The sequence below is a fragment of the Stegostoma tigrinum genome, chromosome 1, assembly GCF_030684315.1.
Source record: "Stegostoma tigrinum isolate sSteTig4 chromosome 1, sSteTig4.hap1, whole genome shotgun sequence".
NCBI classification, from domain to species: domain Eukaryota; kingdom Metazoa; phylum Chordata; class Chondrichthyes; order Orectolobiformes; family Stegostomatidae; genus Stegostoma; species Stegostoma tigrinum.
The window spans coordinates 61,492,100-61,509,393 of record NC_081354.1 but is presented as its reverse complement, the minus strand read 5'-3'; the positions used below and the strand labels follow the sequence as shown (position 1 = coordinate 61,509,393).

The 17,294-nt window shown below is 40.4% G+C and overlaps 2 protein-coding genes and 1 long non-coding RNA gene across 3 annotated transcripts in view; 1 reads left to right on the top strand and 2 right to left on the bottom strand.

Annotated features, from left to right (window-relative positions):
• Positions 1–933, bottom strand: part of LOC125458951 (leucine-rich repeat, immunoglobulin-like domain and transmembrane domain-containing protein 3) — a 28,263-nt gene extending 27,330 nt beyond the window's left edge. The window contains exon 1 of the mRNA XM_048544817.2: positions 753–933. Coding sequence (XP_048400774.1) covers positions 753–868 — 116 coding nt within the window. The 5' untranslated portion in view covers positions 869–933. The remainder of the gene's footprint in view (positions 1–752) is intronic.
• A 2,658-nt stretch (positions 934–3,591) lies between these two features.
• Positions 3,592–4,382, top strand: LOC132210542 (uncharacterized). The gene is made up of 2 exons (XR_009446685.1): positions 3,592–3,725; positions 3,832–4,382. It is a non-coding gene; the product is annotated as an uncharacterized LOC132210542 (long non-coding RNA).
• Positions 4,383–7,625: 3,243 nt separating this feature from the next.
• Positions 7,626–15,434, bottom strand: LOC132209779 (leucine-rich repeat, immunoglobulin-like domain and transmembrane domain-containing protein 3). The gene is made up of 3 exons (XM_059646954.1): positions 15,254–15,434; positions 12,670–13,139; positions 7,626–7,759 (listed from the first exon to the last, which is right to left on the bottom strand). Exons 1-3 carry the CDS (start codon positions 15,367–15,369, stop codon positions 7,626–7,628), a joined length of 720 nt encoding a protein of 239 aa, XP_059502937.1. The 5' UTR covers positions 15,370–15,434.
• Between the last annotated feature and the right edge of the window lie 1,860 nt (positions 15,435–17,294).

Genomic DNA, 17,294 nt, shown 5'->3' with positions numbered 1-17,294 from the left:
GCTAAATGTGAGATCTAAACACAACGCATTATGGAACATCTAAGAAATAAAGTATAAATGAAAATTGCTTTTTAATATGGATACTATAACTCATGAAACCATATATCCAATATAATTTGCAGATCTGAGAGACGTGTGCATTTCTCATTTAGTCAAATTTTCTTGCTGCAGTGTACAATAAAATGGTCAAATGCACTTTACACACATTCAACTCATATTTAAAAATACATTGAGATAACAAGGTGCAGAGCTGGATGAACACAGTGGGCCAAGCAGCATCAGAACAGCAGGAAGGGTGACATTTCGGGCCTAGACCCTTCTTCCCCATTTCTGAAGAAGGGTCTAGGCCCGAAACGTCAGCCTTCCTGCTCTTCTGATGCTGCTTGGCCTGCTGTGTTCATCCAGCTCTACACCTTATTATCTCAGATTCGCCAGCATCTGCAGTTCCTGCTATCCCCTTAAAAATACACTTCTGTACTTCTGTGTTCTTGGCATTGCGCTCTTCAATTCTAAACTCTACGATGCAGGCAGATTGTACTATATAGTTTGTATTCTTAAACACCTTGTTGCTGAATGAAAATGAATTTAATCCTCACTGTTGAAGGGTATCAATAGTATTGTGAAGGTGCATTCGTGCAGTTTTTGTAAAATTAACTGGATTCAAAATTGAATGTATTACTCCACATTGATGGAGCATTGTTTAGCTATTGAACTATCGTATCCGCCTGGCTATTTGTTGTTAATTGACTTACCTGGTTCCAGTGCCGTCACTCCTACTGTGGAAAGCACACGTGCACTGAGAAGGACAGAAAGAAGATACTTTTGTAAGAATTGTGGCTAACAAGAAAAAGACAGCAATAAGATGCATGTTTCAAAGTCAACAAAACTAGGCACAAATACAGCTGAGAGTCCCTATTTCTACGCGTCTTCTATTTCAGTACATGGAGAATCAGTTTGGAAACAGAGGATTACATGAGATTAGCTGAGATTTGTAGGTCACGTAACCTTCAGGTATCCCTGGGAAGAGCTTAGTTTCCAGTCAGACATACTTAGTGAGGTAACGTTTCATTATTTAACAGGAAAACAAAGAGTTGGTTCTATTTAGTAGATGCAAAGTTCTTTTTACACCTTTGTTATTGGGACTGAGAGCATCAGATTTAAATTTTGTTTTTTAAATGATAGTTACAATTGGAAATGTTGACTGGTCGTCCAAGGCTTCATGAGTTATAGTTTAAAGTGGCATTTCGTGAGAAAATCAATAAATTCTGAATTTATATAAAATATAAAAAATACATAGTTAACGTGGTTCACTAATTCTAACTACAGAACAAATGTAGAATGAACATTTCCCTGAAATAAGTGGAAAATGGTTTAGCCCAAGCTGTTGGCTATTAACTATGGTGTGGGGCTGAGGAAGATCCATTTTTAAGTAGGTGATTGGTCTGATTAAAGTACTCTTTGAATCTGCCTTATTGGCAGAGTGAAACATACTCTACAATATCACAGTATAGGTACAGAATAAATAAAGTAAGAACATGTATTGCATTTCTGATGTAACAGGTACATTGTTAGACACAAACAGACCAAACGTAAAGTAATTTTGCTTATTAAATTAAACCAAAGAACAGTTGGGACAACTAACCTTCAACAAAATGAAAACTAGGAATTAAAAGAGGATCGATAAATATCGAGCTGGAAAAGCCCAGCAGGTCAGTCAGCATTCGAGGAGCAGGGAAGTCAACATTTTGGACTGAAACCCTTTGTCAGGACTGGGGAGGGAGAGGGGAGCCCATAAATAAAAAGAGGGAGGGGACTGGGGGGGTGGTCAGCCAGGATGGAGTTTGGTGGATGCGATTGGGGGTTATTGTTGTTGGTCAGCGGGAATGGTGGTCAGAAGATGGACAGATTGGGAATGGAGAGATTTTGAAGCTGGTGAACCAGTAGCAGCATTGTTTCAGAATATGGTTGGCTTCAGGGTACAGTAGATAACCAAGGGGTTGCAGTGGGAGAGAGGCTCACTGAACTCTCTTTGGAGCGAGGAGGAAATCTTCTTCAAAGTGGGCACCCTTAGAAGACACTTCACAGTATGGTTTTCAGCGACTTGGAGACAGTAAGGACCACAGATGCTAGATGCTAGAGTCAGTTGTGGAGCTGGTAAAGCACTGCAGGTCAGACAGCATCTGAAGAGCAGATAGGTCAATGTTTCGGGCTGAAACCCTTCATCAGCACTGGGTAGGGAGAGGGGAGCTCAGAAATAAATAAAGGGAGGAGGCTGGGCGAGAGTGGAGGGTAGGTGGATGCAGGTAGTGGGTTATTGTGATTGGTCTGTGGGAAGGATGGAGCTGGTTAGGTGAGTATTTCATTGAGAATGATGGTTAAATTTTTGAAGATTCATATAATTGAGGTACTTTTTTTAAAATTGTCAAATCTGACAACTGTTGCTTTTTTACACATTCACATCAAGCTGATGAGATAAATCGTTCCTCCAAACACTCTATAAAGATCTCTGTATGAAATGAGTTTCATCAGATTCACTCACTTCATACTGAACTATAGTATATCGTGTTAAACCACCCACTGTCTGGTACCAGTTTGGCTTTCTAAAGCCAGAGACGGTGCATGGGAAATAGAAAAATGTACACCTGTGCAAAGAGAACTAATCTTTTGACTTCTACTCTTTGTTTTTTGACTGAGATGTAACTGGTATTGAATTTGGGCTATTTATAAACACAAGGCAGTAATTGTCAAAATAATATAAATTACTCAACACTGCATTTGATGACTTTCTCAAGTTTGTAAGGTTATCACCATCAGACGTGATTGTCTGACGTAAAAAGGTTAAAAACGGCAGGTTGTTTTCACTCTTAATGTTCTGGTTGCTTCTCAATTTTCAGACGAGGTAAAGATTTCAGAATGTTACTTTCCACCTTTTTGTTTTTATTTATATTTGTTCATGGAATCTGGGTGTTTCTAGTTTGACCAACATTTATTGTCCATCCCAATTGCCCCTGAGAAGGTGGTGGGATGGTGGTGCTGAGCTGTCTCTTGAACCAGTGTAGTCCTTGTGGTGTTATGACAGCCATAGTGCTGTTAGGAAGGGACTTCCAGGATTTTAACCCAGGGACAATGAAAGAATGGTAGTTATAAGTATAAAGCTTATATTTCTTGGCTAAATGTGAGTTGCGTCGGGTTTCCTGGTGGGAATACCACTACGCGGCCTAATGAGTTTTCTGAACATCTTTTACCAAACCCCTCTCAATAACTACTGTCCTGACCTCTGTAGGGTCTATCATGCCTGACTCCAGCCCCATTTTAACAAGGGCCATTCCCTGAACAACTTGCCAGTCAATGTATGTCCTGAAATTCATGGCTATCCCTGTGTACCGACATGTTATATTTAAAAGGCTCCCGTGTATCTCGATGAGCACTGGCAATCCGAAACTACCTGCTTGGCCAAGGTCAGAATTTGAACATCGGAGAAGAGGAAGATGACATCGCGATTCTGCGACAGGAACCTGGTGTTCCTGGTCGAGTGGCTGGTGCAGAGGACAGGAATTGTCTTCCCAAAGGATTGGTAAAGGAGGCCATGACATCAGATCCTGTCAGCCTGGTCTGAGGTCACTACCCTAGGGGTTTGAGGAGAGAACCCTTGGAATAGTTAGACAAACAGTTGCTGGATTTAGTCATTTTCATTTGCTTTCTGAACATAAATTCAGCTAGGCATGGTAATCGGGTAATCCCGTCTCCATTGGTGGTGAATATCTTGCTTTGTTGCTTTCTTCTGCTGTTTTTCTTTTTCTCCCTCTCTTTCTTCTCTCCTTTCTGCTTTAGGGGAATGGAAGAGGCGACAAGCCCCGGAGGTGAATCCTGGAGCAGCGGCCGGCGCGGGGTGGAGCGGTCCCGGAGCAGCGGCCGGCGCCGGGGGGAAGCAGTCCCGGAGCAGCGGCTGGCATGACGAGCCAGTCCCAGGCGGAGGCTGGCGTAGGGGAAGGAGTCCTGGAACTTACCTTGGAGCAGCTGAGAGCAGATATGGAGTGGAGCTTGGAGCAGACCACGGATGGGTGTTGGTCTGGGGTGTGACGCGGGTGGTCAAACAATGTGTGGGAGCCCCTGCGCTGAGTTGCTGTAATGTAAAGTTTATTTGAATTTTAATTTTATCTGATTGTAATGTCAGTTCTTTAAGTGTGTCTTATTTCTAACTTATTCTTTAAACACAATTAAGTAATGTATCTACTTTTTATTCTTCTTTCATGTCTAAAGATTTGTACCTAGGTACTTATACTTAAGACAGAATCATAATATGCAACATCGTAATACTTATCACTGCACTCCTGTAGTTCTGTACTTGAGTACACGTGACAATACAGAGTTTTCTATTCTAATACTGAATGCCCATTAATTTTATGGTATATAGCCCAAGGGGTCAGACTAAGAAAATTAAAGGGGATTTGAGGGGAAAGCCTTGCTGTGAGGATCTGGAGCTCACAGCATGAAAATGTGGGAAAGGAATTTCGGTAAGCACTCGAAATGCCATGATCTATTCCTACCAAAAACTGCTCTAGTCAGTTAATACTTTCATCTGAAACTGACTCTCACTTATAAAAACAAACTTGAAGAATAAATCATCAAATTACAGACCTGTAAATCCTACCTTAGTAACAGGAAAAGGTTAGCAGGAACTGCCGATGCTGGACAATCCGAGATAACAAGGTGCTGAGCTGGATGAACACAGCAGGCCAAGTAGCACCAGAGGAGCCGGAAGGCTGACGTTTCGAGTCCAGACCCTTCTTCAGAAATGGGGGAGGGGAAGGGGATTCTGAAATAAATAGGGAGAAAGGGGGAGGTGGAAAGAAGATGGATAAAGCAGAAGATAGATGGAGTGGAGACAGACAGGTCAAGGAGGCGGGGTTGGAGCCAGTAAAGGTGAGCGTAGGTGGGGACCTAGGGAGGGGATAGGTCAGTCCATGGAGGACGGACAGGTCAAGGGGGCAGGATGAGTTTAGTAGGTAGGAGGTGGGGTTGGGGCTTGAGGTGGGAGGAGGGGATAGGTGAGAGGAAGGACAGGTTAGGGAGGCAGGTACAAGCTGGGCTGGTTTTGGGATGTGGTCGAGGGAAGGGAGACATTGAAGCTTGTGAAGTCCACATTGATACCATTGGGCTCCAGGGTTCCCAAGCGAAATATGAGATGCTGTTACTGCAACCTTTGGGTGGCATCATTATGGCACTGCAGGAGGCCCATGATGGACATGTCATGCAAGGAGTGGGAGGTGGAGTTGAAATAGTTTGTGACTGGGAGGTGCAGTTGTTTGGTGTGAGCCAAGCGTAGGTGTTCCGCAAAGCGGTCCCCAATCCTTCACTTGGTTTCCTTGATGTAGAGGATGTCACATCTGGAACAGCGGATACAGTCTCACATTCGCAGATGTGCAGGTGAACATCTGTTTGATGTGGAAGGTCTTCTTAGAGCCTGGGTTGGGGGTGATGGGGGAGGTGTAGGGGCAGGTGTAGCACTTCCTGCGGTTGCAGGGAAAAGTGCCGGGGATAGTGGGGCTGGAGAGGAGTGTGAAGCGGATGTGAGTCACAGAGAGTCGTCCCTCCAGAAGGCAGATAATAGTGGGGAGGGACAAATGCTTTTGGTGTGGGGTCGGATTGCAGATGGTGGAAGTGTTAGAGGATGATGTTTTGGATCTGGAGATTGGTGAGGTGGTATGTGAGGATGAGGGGGATTCTATTTTGGTTATTATTGCAGGAAGGAGGTGTGAGGGATGAGTTATGGGAAATGCAAGAGACATGGTCCAGGGTGTTAGATTCTCCAGCATCTGCAGTTCCTACTATCTCTGAAACAATTTTAACCCCACTGCGAAGCCTCTTCTAAGGATGCCTGCCTTGAAGAAGTTACCCTCCAGAAAGACCTCAGTGGATCTCTCTCCCACTACAAACCTCCTGTAAACTTTGCCTCTAGCAAATTGTGCTTAACTAATTTATTTGGTTTATTTTGAGGTGGTTATAAATCTAGTTTGTTGTATAAATGTAATGGTTCTGAAAGAGACAATGTAGAAGTTGCATTAAGCTCCATTCAATCTGTCATGGTTACATTGTATTTGGGTGCAAAAACAGTCTTGCTTGAGGTCCCATAGGAGACATATCTAACTCCTGACAGTTTTGATTATGCCATACTAGTTAACTTTAATTGTATCTATTGCTGTCATGCATTGGACTAGACCTGGTTGTGTTAGACAAGTGTCTCTTCTTGTTCAGACTCTTGAGGGGTCTATCCTCTACCACTCATATACAGACAGGCCTTTAAATTCAACATGGAAAGAAAGGTATAAAAACAGAAATTGCTGGAAAAATTCAGCAGCTGGGGCAGCTTCTGTGGAGAGAAATCAAAATTAATATTTTGGGTCCAGTGACCTTTTCTCAGAACCGGTGATCAATGACAGCTGGTAAGACCAGTACACCAAAAGAATATTCTTACCACAGAGCTGATAAGAGCTGCAATCATAAATAGATTCCATGAGGCAGTATTGAAAGGAACAGAGCAGGGGCAGAAAAATAATTTATTCCTCAATGTTCCTGCCAAAATTAAATTCTGGTTATCCTGATCTTATAAAATATTAGAGCTCTTCTAACTTTCCTCTTTGATTGACTATTTCTTCAAATTTTTCTAAGGTCTTTTGTAACCCTGAACAAATTCTGTGGTCTTTCTGAAACTGGATTAATTAAATATAATTAGTTGTTTTTATCAGAAAGGTAGCATAATTTACTTAAAGCTGCAAAAGATCATACTTAGAAAGATTTGAAGGAAGAATCAATGGAAGAAGAAAGAAGAATTTTAACATTTTGTAAGATTAGAATAATCAGAACTTACTTTGGTAGAAACATTTATTAAGACAACAGTTACAGATAATCATTTTAAAACCTTGGTAAGAAGACATGCTTTGTGTTTTAGGCCTCAAAGGTGGAAAAGCAAGTGTTTTATCCAGGAAGAATTGGGAAAACATTCTTCTTGGCTATAGAAAGTGGGGAATCTCCAGAAAGTGGGAAACAATGTTTCCTCCAAGGCATCTGTGCAGCCATTTGGGGAATCTGAGAATTTACGGCTGCACATAAGATTTGATGTTCTAAACAGTAGCAGGTAAACTTAAACAGAACATGGGTAGTTTAAACAAAAACTGGTAAATACCCTATAAGCAGTGCAGAGATACAATATTAGCAGAATTTGAAACCTGATAAAAGTAACACAATCCAGTATTGCTTGCTAACTCATTATAAAGTTTTATTGCAAGTATATCATACAGTATTGTTATAACACAGTTTAAAAGTTTCTAGCAACTTAAAAACAACAGAATTTAAACAACATTAATTTAATGCCGGAATACAAGCCTGAAGCCAGCTGGTTACAAACAGCATTGAATTATTATAGCGTTAAGACAGCTTTAAGGCATTATAAGTAAGTAAATAAACAAATAAAGAAGAAATGGATGGAAAAATAATACTTCTAAAAAGACAATATGAGAGTTGGGCAGAACAGAACACAAGATTAGACAACTTAGAGAAAAGAAATCCTTAACATTTCTAATTCAGAGTCACTTCAATATGAAATACTAATCCTGAAGCTGAAAATGTTAAAAAATTAATGTGTTCAATTGGTCAAATACCAGATACCAAGAGTCAGTGTCAACACTATGGAAAAGCAAAGCCTCACAGGCGTAGACAATGCTCACCCATGACAAAAGAATACTACATTTGTACACCATACCTGCAAGGAAACAAAGGATCTAACTCATTTGATTTTCACGGAGCTTATTTATGTAATGAACATTTGTTAATTTAAACTTGAAAATGTGATAAGTGTCCCATCATATCAAATACCATAGCTGAAGGAATGGAAGTTAAAGCCTATGGACTTGAAGCTACAGAGTACAAGAGGAAACACTCTCAATGTTAAATGCATGTTCGAAGTAATACCACATCGTAAAGAGTATCAGGTAGTAGAAAAAGTGTATGTAATTCATAATTAGAAGCCTTGCTCTTGAGCAGGAAAGTTTGATTGGACCTAAAGCCAATTTAAAAAGTCAAAGAAATCAAACAATACAGGAGTAAGAGTTCCTTTGACTCAAACTCCCAAAATTATTCACAGTAGAATACCAAATATAGCAAAGAAGGAAGTTAAACCAATGTGTTTATACACAATAAGGAAGATTCCACATCTGTCAATGAGTCAGGCCCAGAAGCAACATGAGGAAATACCAGAATAGGTATAATTTTCCTGGTGAACAAATCAATGGAGTAGATCGAGGGCAGGCCTACCATACCCAAACCCAAGGAGTCTATAGAATATATGATGCCGTAACATAACTCAACAAGGTAGCAGCTAGAGAATTCCATTCTTTACTTACAGTGAATGAAAATTTAACCAAATTGTGTGAAAGTAGAATTTTTACAAAATTCAACATCAACAGTGAACTCTGGCAAATATAATTAGGCAAAGAGTCAAGACTGTTTACTACATTTATTGTTCCATTTGGGAGGTTTTGCTTCAGTTAACTGCCTTTTGGGATCACTTCAGCTCCAAAGATCTTTCAATGAACCATGTCCAAACAAGATTTAGAAGGAGTCACATGCCAGGTGGATGACATATTGGTATAAGGAGAAACCAGTTGAGCAATACAAACAAGGGTTGACACAGATTTAAAATGCTTAAAAACCATAGAGTTTACTCTCAACTAAGGGTGTGAATTTTGCAGTTTATTCACTTCAAGGGATATATTGTTAATAAAGATGGAATTTGGCCAGATCCACTAAAAATTAATACTATTAAGAAATTTTCCACTCCAAAAATCGGTTCAGAACCTGTAGAGTTTATAGTCATTGTACATCAGTTTTTAAAAATTTTTACCCCATTTGCAATGGTGCCTGAACCTTTGTGCAATTTCTTAAGAGGACACAAGGAAGGTCCTAGGACCTGAATCTGGAGTGTGCTTTTGAAAAAGCTAATGATGTGCTGACATCCATAGACATCCTAACCCATTATGATCCATTCTATCCAGTTTTGGATGCTTCAGCTACAGGCATGTTGTTTCAGCAGCAACCTGATAGGTGTAAGATAGAGGTGCATTATGCCTCCGTAACATTGTTGGACTTGGAGACTTGTTACAATATTATAGAAATGGAGACTGCCTCTGTCAAATGAACATGCGAGATGTTTTCAAACATTGTCCTTAGCCTCTGAAGTTCTCATACAATCAGGCAACAAATTATCAATCTCCCAACTTGATGAGAGAGAGTTGGCAAGGATGCCTCTGGTGATGCAAGCGTTCTGACTCTGCTTTATGAGGTTGACCTACCAATCCCAATGGGTGCAAGGGAAGCTAAAAACAACTGTGGATGTGTTCTCCAGAATGACTGTCTACTGCTCATGAACGAGTGATGATGAGGCATTTGTTGATAAAATTGAATCAGATACTTGGGCCACAGCAATCAAATAGCCAGTAACCTTCAATGGCTCAATCAAATCACTCAGAAAGGCCAAGAATCTGTTGTCATTTGTCGGTTTTGTTTTGAAGAGTGGCCAGATCAAAGGCTCACTTCAGTGGCCATGAAGGCCTATTTTCAGGATCAATAGCAGTTCGCAAATATAGACAGCTTGCCGGTATTTGATGAAACATTTGCTATTCAAGTTTCAAAACATCCTGAATAAACTATACCAGGGACACTTGGGCATTACCAACTGTACAGTGAAGGTTTAGATGTGAGTGGTAGCCAGCGATCTCAAAGACAAGTGAGGAACTCATAGCTGACTGTGAAAACCTGCCTAGGCACAGGACTGAGCAGCAACAGCCACTGACCCCCATTACTTTTCCCAACAAGACATAGGAATGACTGGGAACTGAAAACTTATGTTTGACGGGTGGTGTTGCCTCAATACTGTTGATTATTTTTCCCAGTGGGTGGGGATAATAAAGTTATGAACCACCATCATAGAAGCAGTTGTCAGAATCTTGCATGAGTCAGCTATGGTGGTTTCAGAAAATGGACTCATTTCCGAGATAATGAAGTGTAGAGCTGGATGAACACAGCAGGCCAAGCAGCATCTTAGGAGCACGAAAGCTGATGTTTCGGGCCCAATTATCGGTCGGATTGCAGCCACTTCTGGATTTAAACATATAACCCATTCACCAACATACCAACACTCAAATGGACAAGCTCTTCATGGACTCCTGATGGTCAAATCTCTTTTGAAGAAAAGTACTGTCTTTAATACAGCCTTGTTAAACTACTGGTCCACCCCACTATAGTGTGGCTTATCACCATCAGAACTACTGATGGGGAGAAAACCGAAGAGTCAACCCCCTATCCTATCAAAGTGGTTGGTTCCAGAGTTGAATCCCACAGCTGGGACTATAAATGTATTTGTAAAAAAAGATAAGTTTTATCAGGAGCAGCAGGCTCCACACTCAATTCAGTGTCATAATGCAAGATGGCTGCTACACAATGGGCTAGGACAATAGGATTAAACAGGAATGGTACAGTCGTCAAATAGGGCGGCACGGTGGGTCAGTGGTTAGCACTGCTGCCTCACAGCACTAGGGACCCAGGTTCGATTCTCACCTCGGGTAACAGTCAGTGTTGAGTTTGCACATTCTCCCCATGTGTGCGTGGGTTTCCTCTGGGTGCTCCGGTTTCCTCCCATAGCCCAAAGATGTGCAGGGTACATGGATTGGCCATGCAAAATTCCCCATAGGTTCAGGGAAGTTTAGATTAGGTGAGTTACAGGGAGATGGGCCTGGGTGGGATGCTGTAAGGTTCGGTGTGGACTTGTTGGGCCGAAGGGCCTGTTTTCACCCTGTAGGAATTCTAATTCTAAAAACAGCAACAAACATATATTGTCCAGTGATAATGGGAACTGCAGATGCTGGAGAATCCAAGATAAAAAAGTGTGGAGCTGGGTGAACACAGCAGGCCAAGCAGCATCTCAGGAGCACAAAAACTGACATTTCGGGCCTAGCCCTTCATCAGAGAGGGGAATGGGGAGAGGGAACTGGAATAAATAGGGAGAGAGGGGGAGGCGGACCGAAGATGGAGAGAAAACAAGATAGATAGAGAAGAGAGTATAGGTGAGGAGGTAGGCAGGGGATAGGTCAGTCCAGGGAAGATGGACAGGTCAAGGAGGCGGGATGAAGTTAGTAGGTAGGAAATGGAGGTGCGGCTTGGGGTGGGAGGAAGGGATGGGCCCAGCTAACTGTGTATTTCCAGCAAATTTGTGTGTGAATCACTCAATCCCTTAATTTATGCCATAATTCAGATTTTAAAAGGCTGAGACAAAGAATCTATCCTTATGGTACTCCACTAGTTACAAATGGCAAATGCAACAAGTCTTGCTTACTCTTACTCCCTGTTTTCTATCCAACTAATCTTGAATCCACATTCATATTCTATCACTATCCATAGGATCCAAATTTATGTAATAAGCTCTTGTGTGACATATTATCATGTGCTTTTTGAAATCCAAATACATCCTATTCTGTTCTATTCTATTCAAGCCATTTAGGACTGACACGAGGAGGAACTTCTTTATTCAGAAGGTGGTAATCTTTGAAATTCCCCTCCTCAGATAGCATCTCAAACTTCGTAGTTTAAGCTTTTCTATTTTTTGTCAGAAGGAAAATTATGCCAGCTGATTTTCAAGTGCCCACTAGTCCAATATTTGCTGCATTTGGCCAATCAAATGCATCAACTTGCGCACCTTATAAACTAGGCTGCCATTTCAAATGTCATGTCAGGAGTAAGAATTGTTAAAAATGAATTTTTAAATTGAGGTGCAACCCTATATTGAGAGATAATTTGGAGATGTTCCCGCTAATTGTGTATCACCCAATATCACGAATTAAAACAGAATGGCTTTACCTTCAAAATGCTGCAGAATGCTTAGGAAGTTTATCTCATTGCCCCCTCCACTATCTCATCAACCAGCCACTCAGGGTAGCACTTTTAACCAACAAGAAATATGGCCAATTACGATAACCCACCTAAGTCTCTGCTGTTTGCGGTTTATTAAGAATGGCATTTTAATTTAATTTTCATCTTTAGTATATTCCATGTCTTCTGGAAATCCATCACCCTCTTTGCTGTGCTAGTCCATCTCTTACCCACACATTTATTATCATTTGCTTTCTATTCCAGCACATAGAATCCCTAAAGTTGGAAGCAGGCTATTTGGCCCATCAAGTCAACACTGACCCTCCAAAGGGCTGTATCCCACCCAGATCCACCCCCTATCACTCTGCATTTTCTACAGCTAATCCTAGCCTGCACATGGACAATTTAGCATGGCCAATCCACCTAACCTGTACATCTTTGGACTGTATGAGGAAACTGGAGCATTCAGAGGAAATCCGCGCACACATGGGGAGAATGTGCAAACTCCACACAGACAATTGCTTGAGGGTGGAATTGTACCCACGTCCCTGGCGCTCTGAGGCAGCAGTGCTAACCACTGAGCCACCATGTCACCCCAGTTACGTCAATTGCAAATTCTTCATGCTTATTGCAAATCATTTGGTGAATTGTCATGGACAACTTTGATGCCTTATTATGTAAATGTGCAATATAAGTAGAAGGTAATATTATAGCTACTGCCTTTAACAGAAGGTAATAATTAATACTTACCTAGAATTACTCTCTTCATTGGATCTTTATCAAACTCATGATATCTTGAGTGTGCAGGCCAAATATCTAACAAGTCAGATGGCAGTGTAGTGAGTTTGTTACTAGATATATCTAAATTGGTTATATTTCTCAGATATCGAGCTGCAGTAGCAGGAATCGTTGACAGTCTGTTATTGTGCAAGTCAAGAGTTCGAAGATTTGGCATTTCCTGCAGTGAATCCCAAGGAAAGGTAGACAGCATGTTTCCATCAAGGCGCAATTCATGGAGTTCTTTTAAATTATAAAAGCTTTGAGGGTTTATGGTACTGATGGCATTATATGTCAGCCAGAGATATTTTAGATCCACAAGGTAATAAAATGCTTCCCGTGGAAGTTGTTGAACAACAGTTTTCTCAACGCGAAGTTTAACTGTATCCACTGGAACATTGACAGGGATCTCAGACATATCTGGGTCATCACATAATACAGACCTGAAAAGAAAGAAAATGATCAGTTTAGTTGGTAGTTTTATTTTTCGAGAATGTCCCTCATGTTATTTCACTGAACAGTTAACACCACCATCATCTATTAAAGAGAAATGACTTTAATCTGGACATTAGTATATATTCTGCATTTAACAGTTTCTGAATCTGACTTTGTGGATTCTTCTGCTAATTAATATCAGAACTGGAATGCTCTGTCTTCACCTCAATGATAAAATCAACAATCTAAATCTGTTATTTAAAAGTCCAAATGATTTTATTTTATATTACTTAAGCTTTGAGGATGAATGGTTTTAATAAATGTCTTCCTCTCGACCCTCCTCATGAATCATAAATTAGGATTTTTGCTGATTTGAGTGAAAAGAAACTCAACACAGCTCAACATGCCAAAACACTATGTAACTGAAATGTTAGCCATTGGCTTACTCTCTTTGGGCCTGCGTTTCTCTACAAATAAGAAAACAAGATTTTTAAATTCACAAAATCATTTGAGAGACTCTGAAAATAAGCAAAGGGAAATAGACATGGAGAATGAACAGTCCAACATCTGATTAAAGCAAAATTAACAACACACAATATATGAGTTTTGGAACAGGAGCAGTTCAAGAAGGGGCTCAATGCTACTTTCTTGAGCACAATCAGGTATAAGCATGACGTAGTGGAGAGCAGCATACTGATCCCATGCTAGCCATGCTCTTATTTCTCCAAATACTCTTGAAGGGACCATGCTCCTGGTGGGAAGAATGGTTAATAAGTAGCTCTATATTGGAAACTGAGGCCACAGTGTAGTCATATTTCTGTTCCACATTCCCTCTGAGTGTGGTTCCCATTAGGAAACCAGGGGTGTGGAATTAGAACCAAGGCTGAAAGTCCAAAAGTGATGGAAGAAGCAACATAGAATGTTAGAAACTGTTTTATTCTGGTTTTCACATAATTGCCTTCCATCCTTTCCTTCGAAGTGGTTAAAAAATGAAAGATGATGAATCGGAATCAGTTTTATGAGTTTCTGATCTTGACAAGAAGTGTGTCAGTTGATTGCACAAATCAAGACTATAAAATATATACCCCTCCACCTTGCACCCCAACAATCTTTGCTGCAAAAATTCTACTAAACAGAAAAAATCACTTAGAGCACGTTTCCATGTTTTGAAAATGCATTCCAGTGGACAACACTCCTTGTAAAGTTAAGTCCATATCTTATCACACTGTAGCATAAATACTCCACATTATTCATTATTTTAAAAAATAAATTCATAGAAAACATAATTATAAACATATTTGTAATTTATCTTCTGTTTCTATATATTATGCTTTGTGACATTATTTGAACTCTTTTATCAGAATTTTTGAGCTAAATGTGAGATCTAAACACAACGCATTATGGAACATCTAAGAAATAAAGTATAAATGAAAATTGCTTTTTAATATGGATACTATAACTCATGAAACCATATATCCAATATAATTTGCAGATCTGAGAGACGTGTGCATTTCTCATTTAGTCAAATTTTCTTGCTGCAGTGTACAATAAAATGGTCAAATGCACTTTACACACATTCAACTCATATTTAAAAATACATTGAGATAACAAGGTGCAGAGCTGGATGAACACAGTGGGCCAAGCAGCATCAGAACAGCAGGAAGGGTGACATTTCGGGCCTAGACCCTTCTTCCCCATTTCTGAAGAAGGGTCTAGGCCCGAAACGTCAGCCTTCCTGCTCTTCTGATGCTGCTTGGCCTGCTGTGTTCATCCAGCTCTACACCTTATTATCTCAGATTCGCCAGCATCTGCAGTTCCTGCTATCCCCTTAAAAATACACTTCTGTACTTCTGTGTTCTTGGCATTGCGCTCTTCAATTCTAAACTCTACGATGCAGGCAGATTGTACTATATAGTTTGTATTCTTAAACACCTTGTTGCTGAATGAAAATGAATTTAATCCTCACTGTTGAAGGGTATCAATAGTATTGTGAAGGTGCATTCGTGCAGTTTTTGTAAAATTAACTGGATTCAAAATTGAATGTATTACTCCACATTGATGGAGCATTGTTTAGCTATTGAACTATCGTATCCGCCTGGCTATTTGTTGTTAATTGACTTACCTGGTTCCAGTGCCGTCACTCCTACTGTGGAAAGCACACGTGCACTGAGAAGGACAGAAAGAAGATACTTTTGTAAGAATTGTGGCTAACAAGAAAAAGACAGCAATAAGATGCATGTTTCAAAGTCAACAAAACTAGGCACAAATACAGCTGAGAGTCCCTATTTCTACGCGTCTTCTATTTCAGTACATGGAGAATCAGTTTGGAAACAGAGGATTACATGAGATTAGCTGAGATTTGTAGGTCACGTAACCTTCAGGTATCCCTGGGAAGAGCTTAGTTTCCAGTCAGACATACTTAGTGAGGTAACGTTTCATTATTTAACAGGAAAACAAAGAGTTGGTTCTATTTAGTAGATGCAAAGTTCTTTTTACACCTTTGTTATTGGGACTGAGAGCATCAGATTTAAATTTTGTTTTTTAAATGATAGTTACAATTGGAAATGTTGACTGGTCGTCCAAGGCTTCATGAGTTATAGTTTAAAGTGGCATTTCGTGAGAAAATCAATAAATTCTGAATTTATATAAAATATAAAAAATACATAGTTAACGTGGTTCACTAATTCTAACTACAGAACAAATGTAGAATGAACATTTCCCTGAAATAAGTGGAAAATGGTTTAGCCCAAGCTGTTGGCTATTAACTATGGTGTGGGGCTGAGGAAGATCCATTTTTAAGTAGGTGATTGGTCTGATTAAAGTACTCTTTGAATCTGCCTTATTGGCAGAGTGAAACATACTCTACAATATCACAGTATAGGTACAGAATAAATAAAGTAAGAACATGTATTGCATTTCTGATGTAACAGGTACATTGTTAGACACAAACAGACCAAACGTAAAGTAATTTTGCTTATTAAATTAAACCAAAGAACAGTTGGGACAACTAACCTTCAACAAAATGAAAACTAGGAATTAAAAGAGGATCGATAAATATCGAGCTGGAAAAGCCCAGCAGGTCAGTCAGCATTCGAGGAGCAGGGAAGTCAACATTTTGGACTGAAACCCTTTGTCAGGACTGGGGAGGGAGAGGGGAGCCCATAAATAAAAAGAGGGAGGGGACTGGGGGGGTGGTCAGCCAGGATGGAGTTTGGTGGATGCGATTGGGGGTTATTGTTGTTGGTCAGCGGGAATGGTGGTCAGAAGATGGACAGATTGGGAATGGAGAGATTTTGAAGCTGGTGAACCAGTAGCAGCATTGTTTCAGAATATGGTTGGCTTCAGGGTACAGTAGATAACCAAGGGGTTGCAGTGGGAGAGAGGCTCACTGAACTCTCTTTGGAGCGAGGAGGAAATCTTCTTCAAAGTGGGCACCCTTAGAAGACACTTCACAGTATGGTTTTCAGCGACTTGGAGACAGTAAGGACCACAGATGCTAGATGCTAGAGTCAGTTGTGGAGCTGGTAAAGCACTGCAGGTCAGACAGCATCTGAAGAGCAGATAGGTCAATGTTTCGGGCTGAAACCCTTCATCAGCACTGGGTAGGGAGAGGGGAGCTCAGAAATAAATAAAGGGAGGAGGCTGGGCGAGAGTGGAGGGTAGGTGGATGCAGGTAGTGGGTTATTGTGATTGGTCTGTGGGAAGGATGGAGCTGGTTAGGTGAGTATTTCATTGAGAATGATGGTTAAATTTTTGAAGATTCATATAATTGAGGTACTTTTTTTAAAATTGTCAAATCTGACAACTGTTGCTTTTTTACACATTCACATCAAGCTGATGAGATAAATCGTTCCTCCAAACACTCTATAAAGATCTCTGTATGAAATGAGTTTCATCAGATTCACTCACTTCATACTGAACTATAGTATATCGTGTTAAACCACCCACTGTCTGGTACCAGTTTGGCTTTCTAAAGCCAGAGACGGTGCATGGGAAATAGAAAAATGTACACCTGTGCAAAGAGAACTAATCTTTTGACTTCTACTCTTTGTTTTTTGACTGAGATGTAACTGGTATTGAATTTGGGCTATTTATAAACACAAGGCAGTAATTGTCAAAATAATATAAATTACTCAACACTGCATTTGATGACTTTCTCAAGT

What these genes read in the sequence shown, in the direction of transcription:
- LOC132209779 (XM_059646954.1), bottom strand. Translation starts at nt 15,369, where the DNA reads ATGCATCTTATTGCTGTCTTTTTCTTGTTAGCCACAATTCTTACAAAA. An exon ending in AGTGACGGCACTGGAACCAG is followed by an intron (nt 13,140 to 15,253) that starts GTAAGTCAATTA and finishes CTTTCTTTTCAG; the next exon opens with GTCTGTATTATGTGATGACC. An exon ending in AATGAAGAGAGTAATTCTAG is followed by an intron (nt 7,760 to 12,669) that starts GTAAGTATTAAT and finishes GTTTCCTTGCAG; the next exon opens with GTATGGTGTACAAATGTAGT.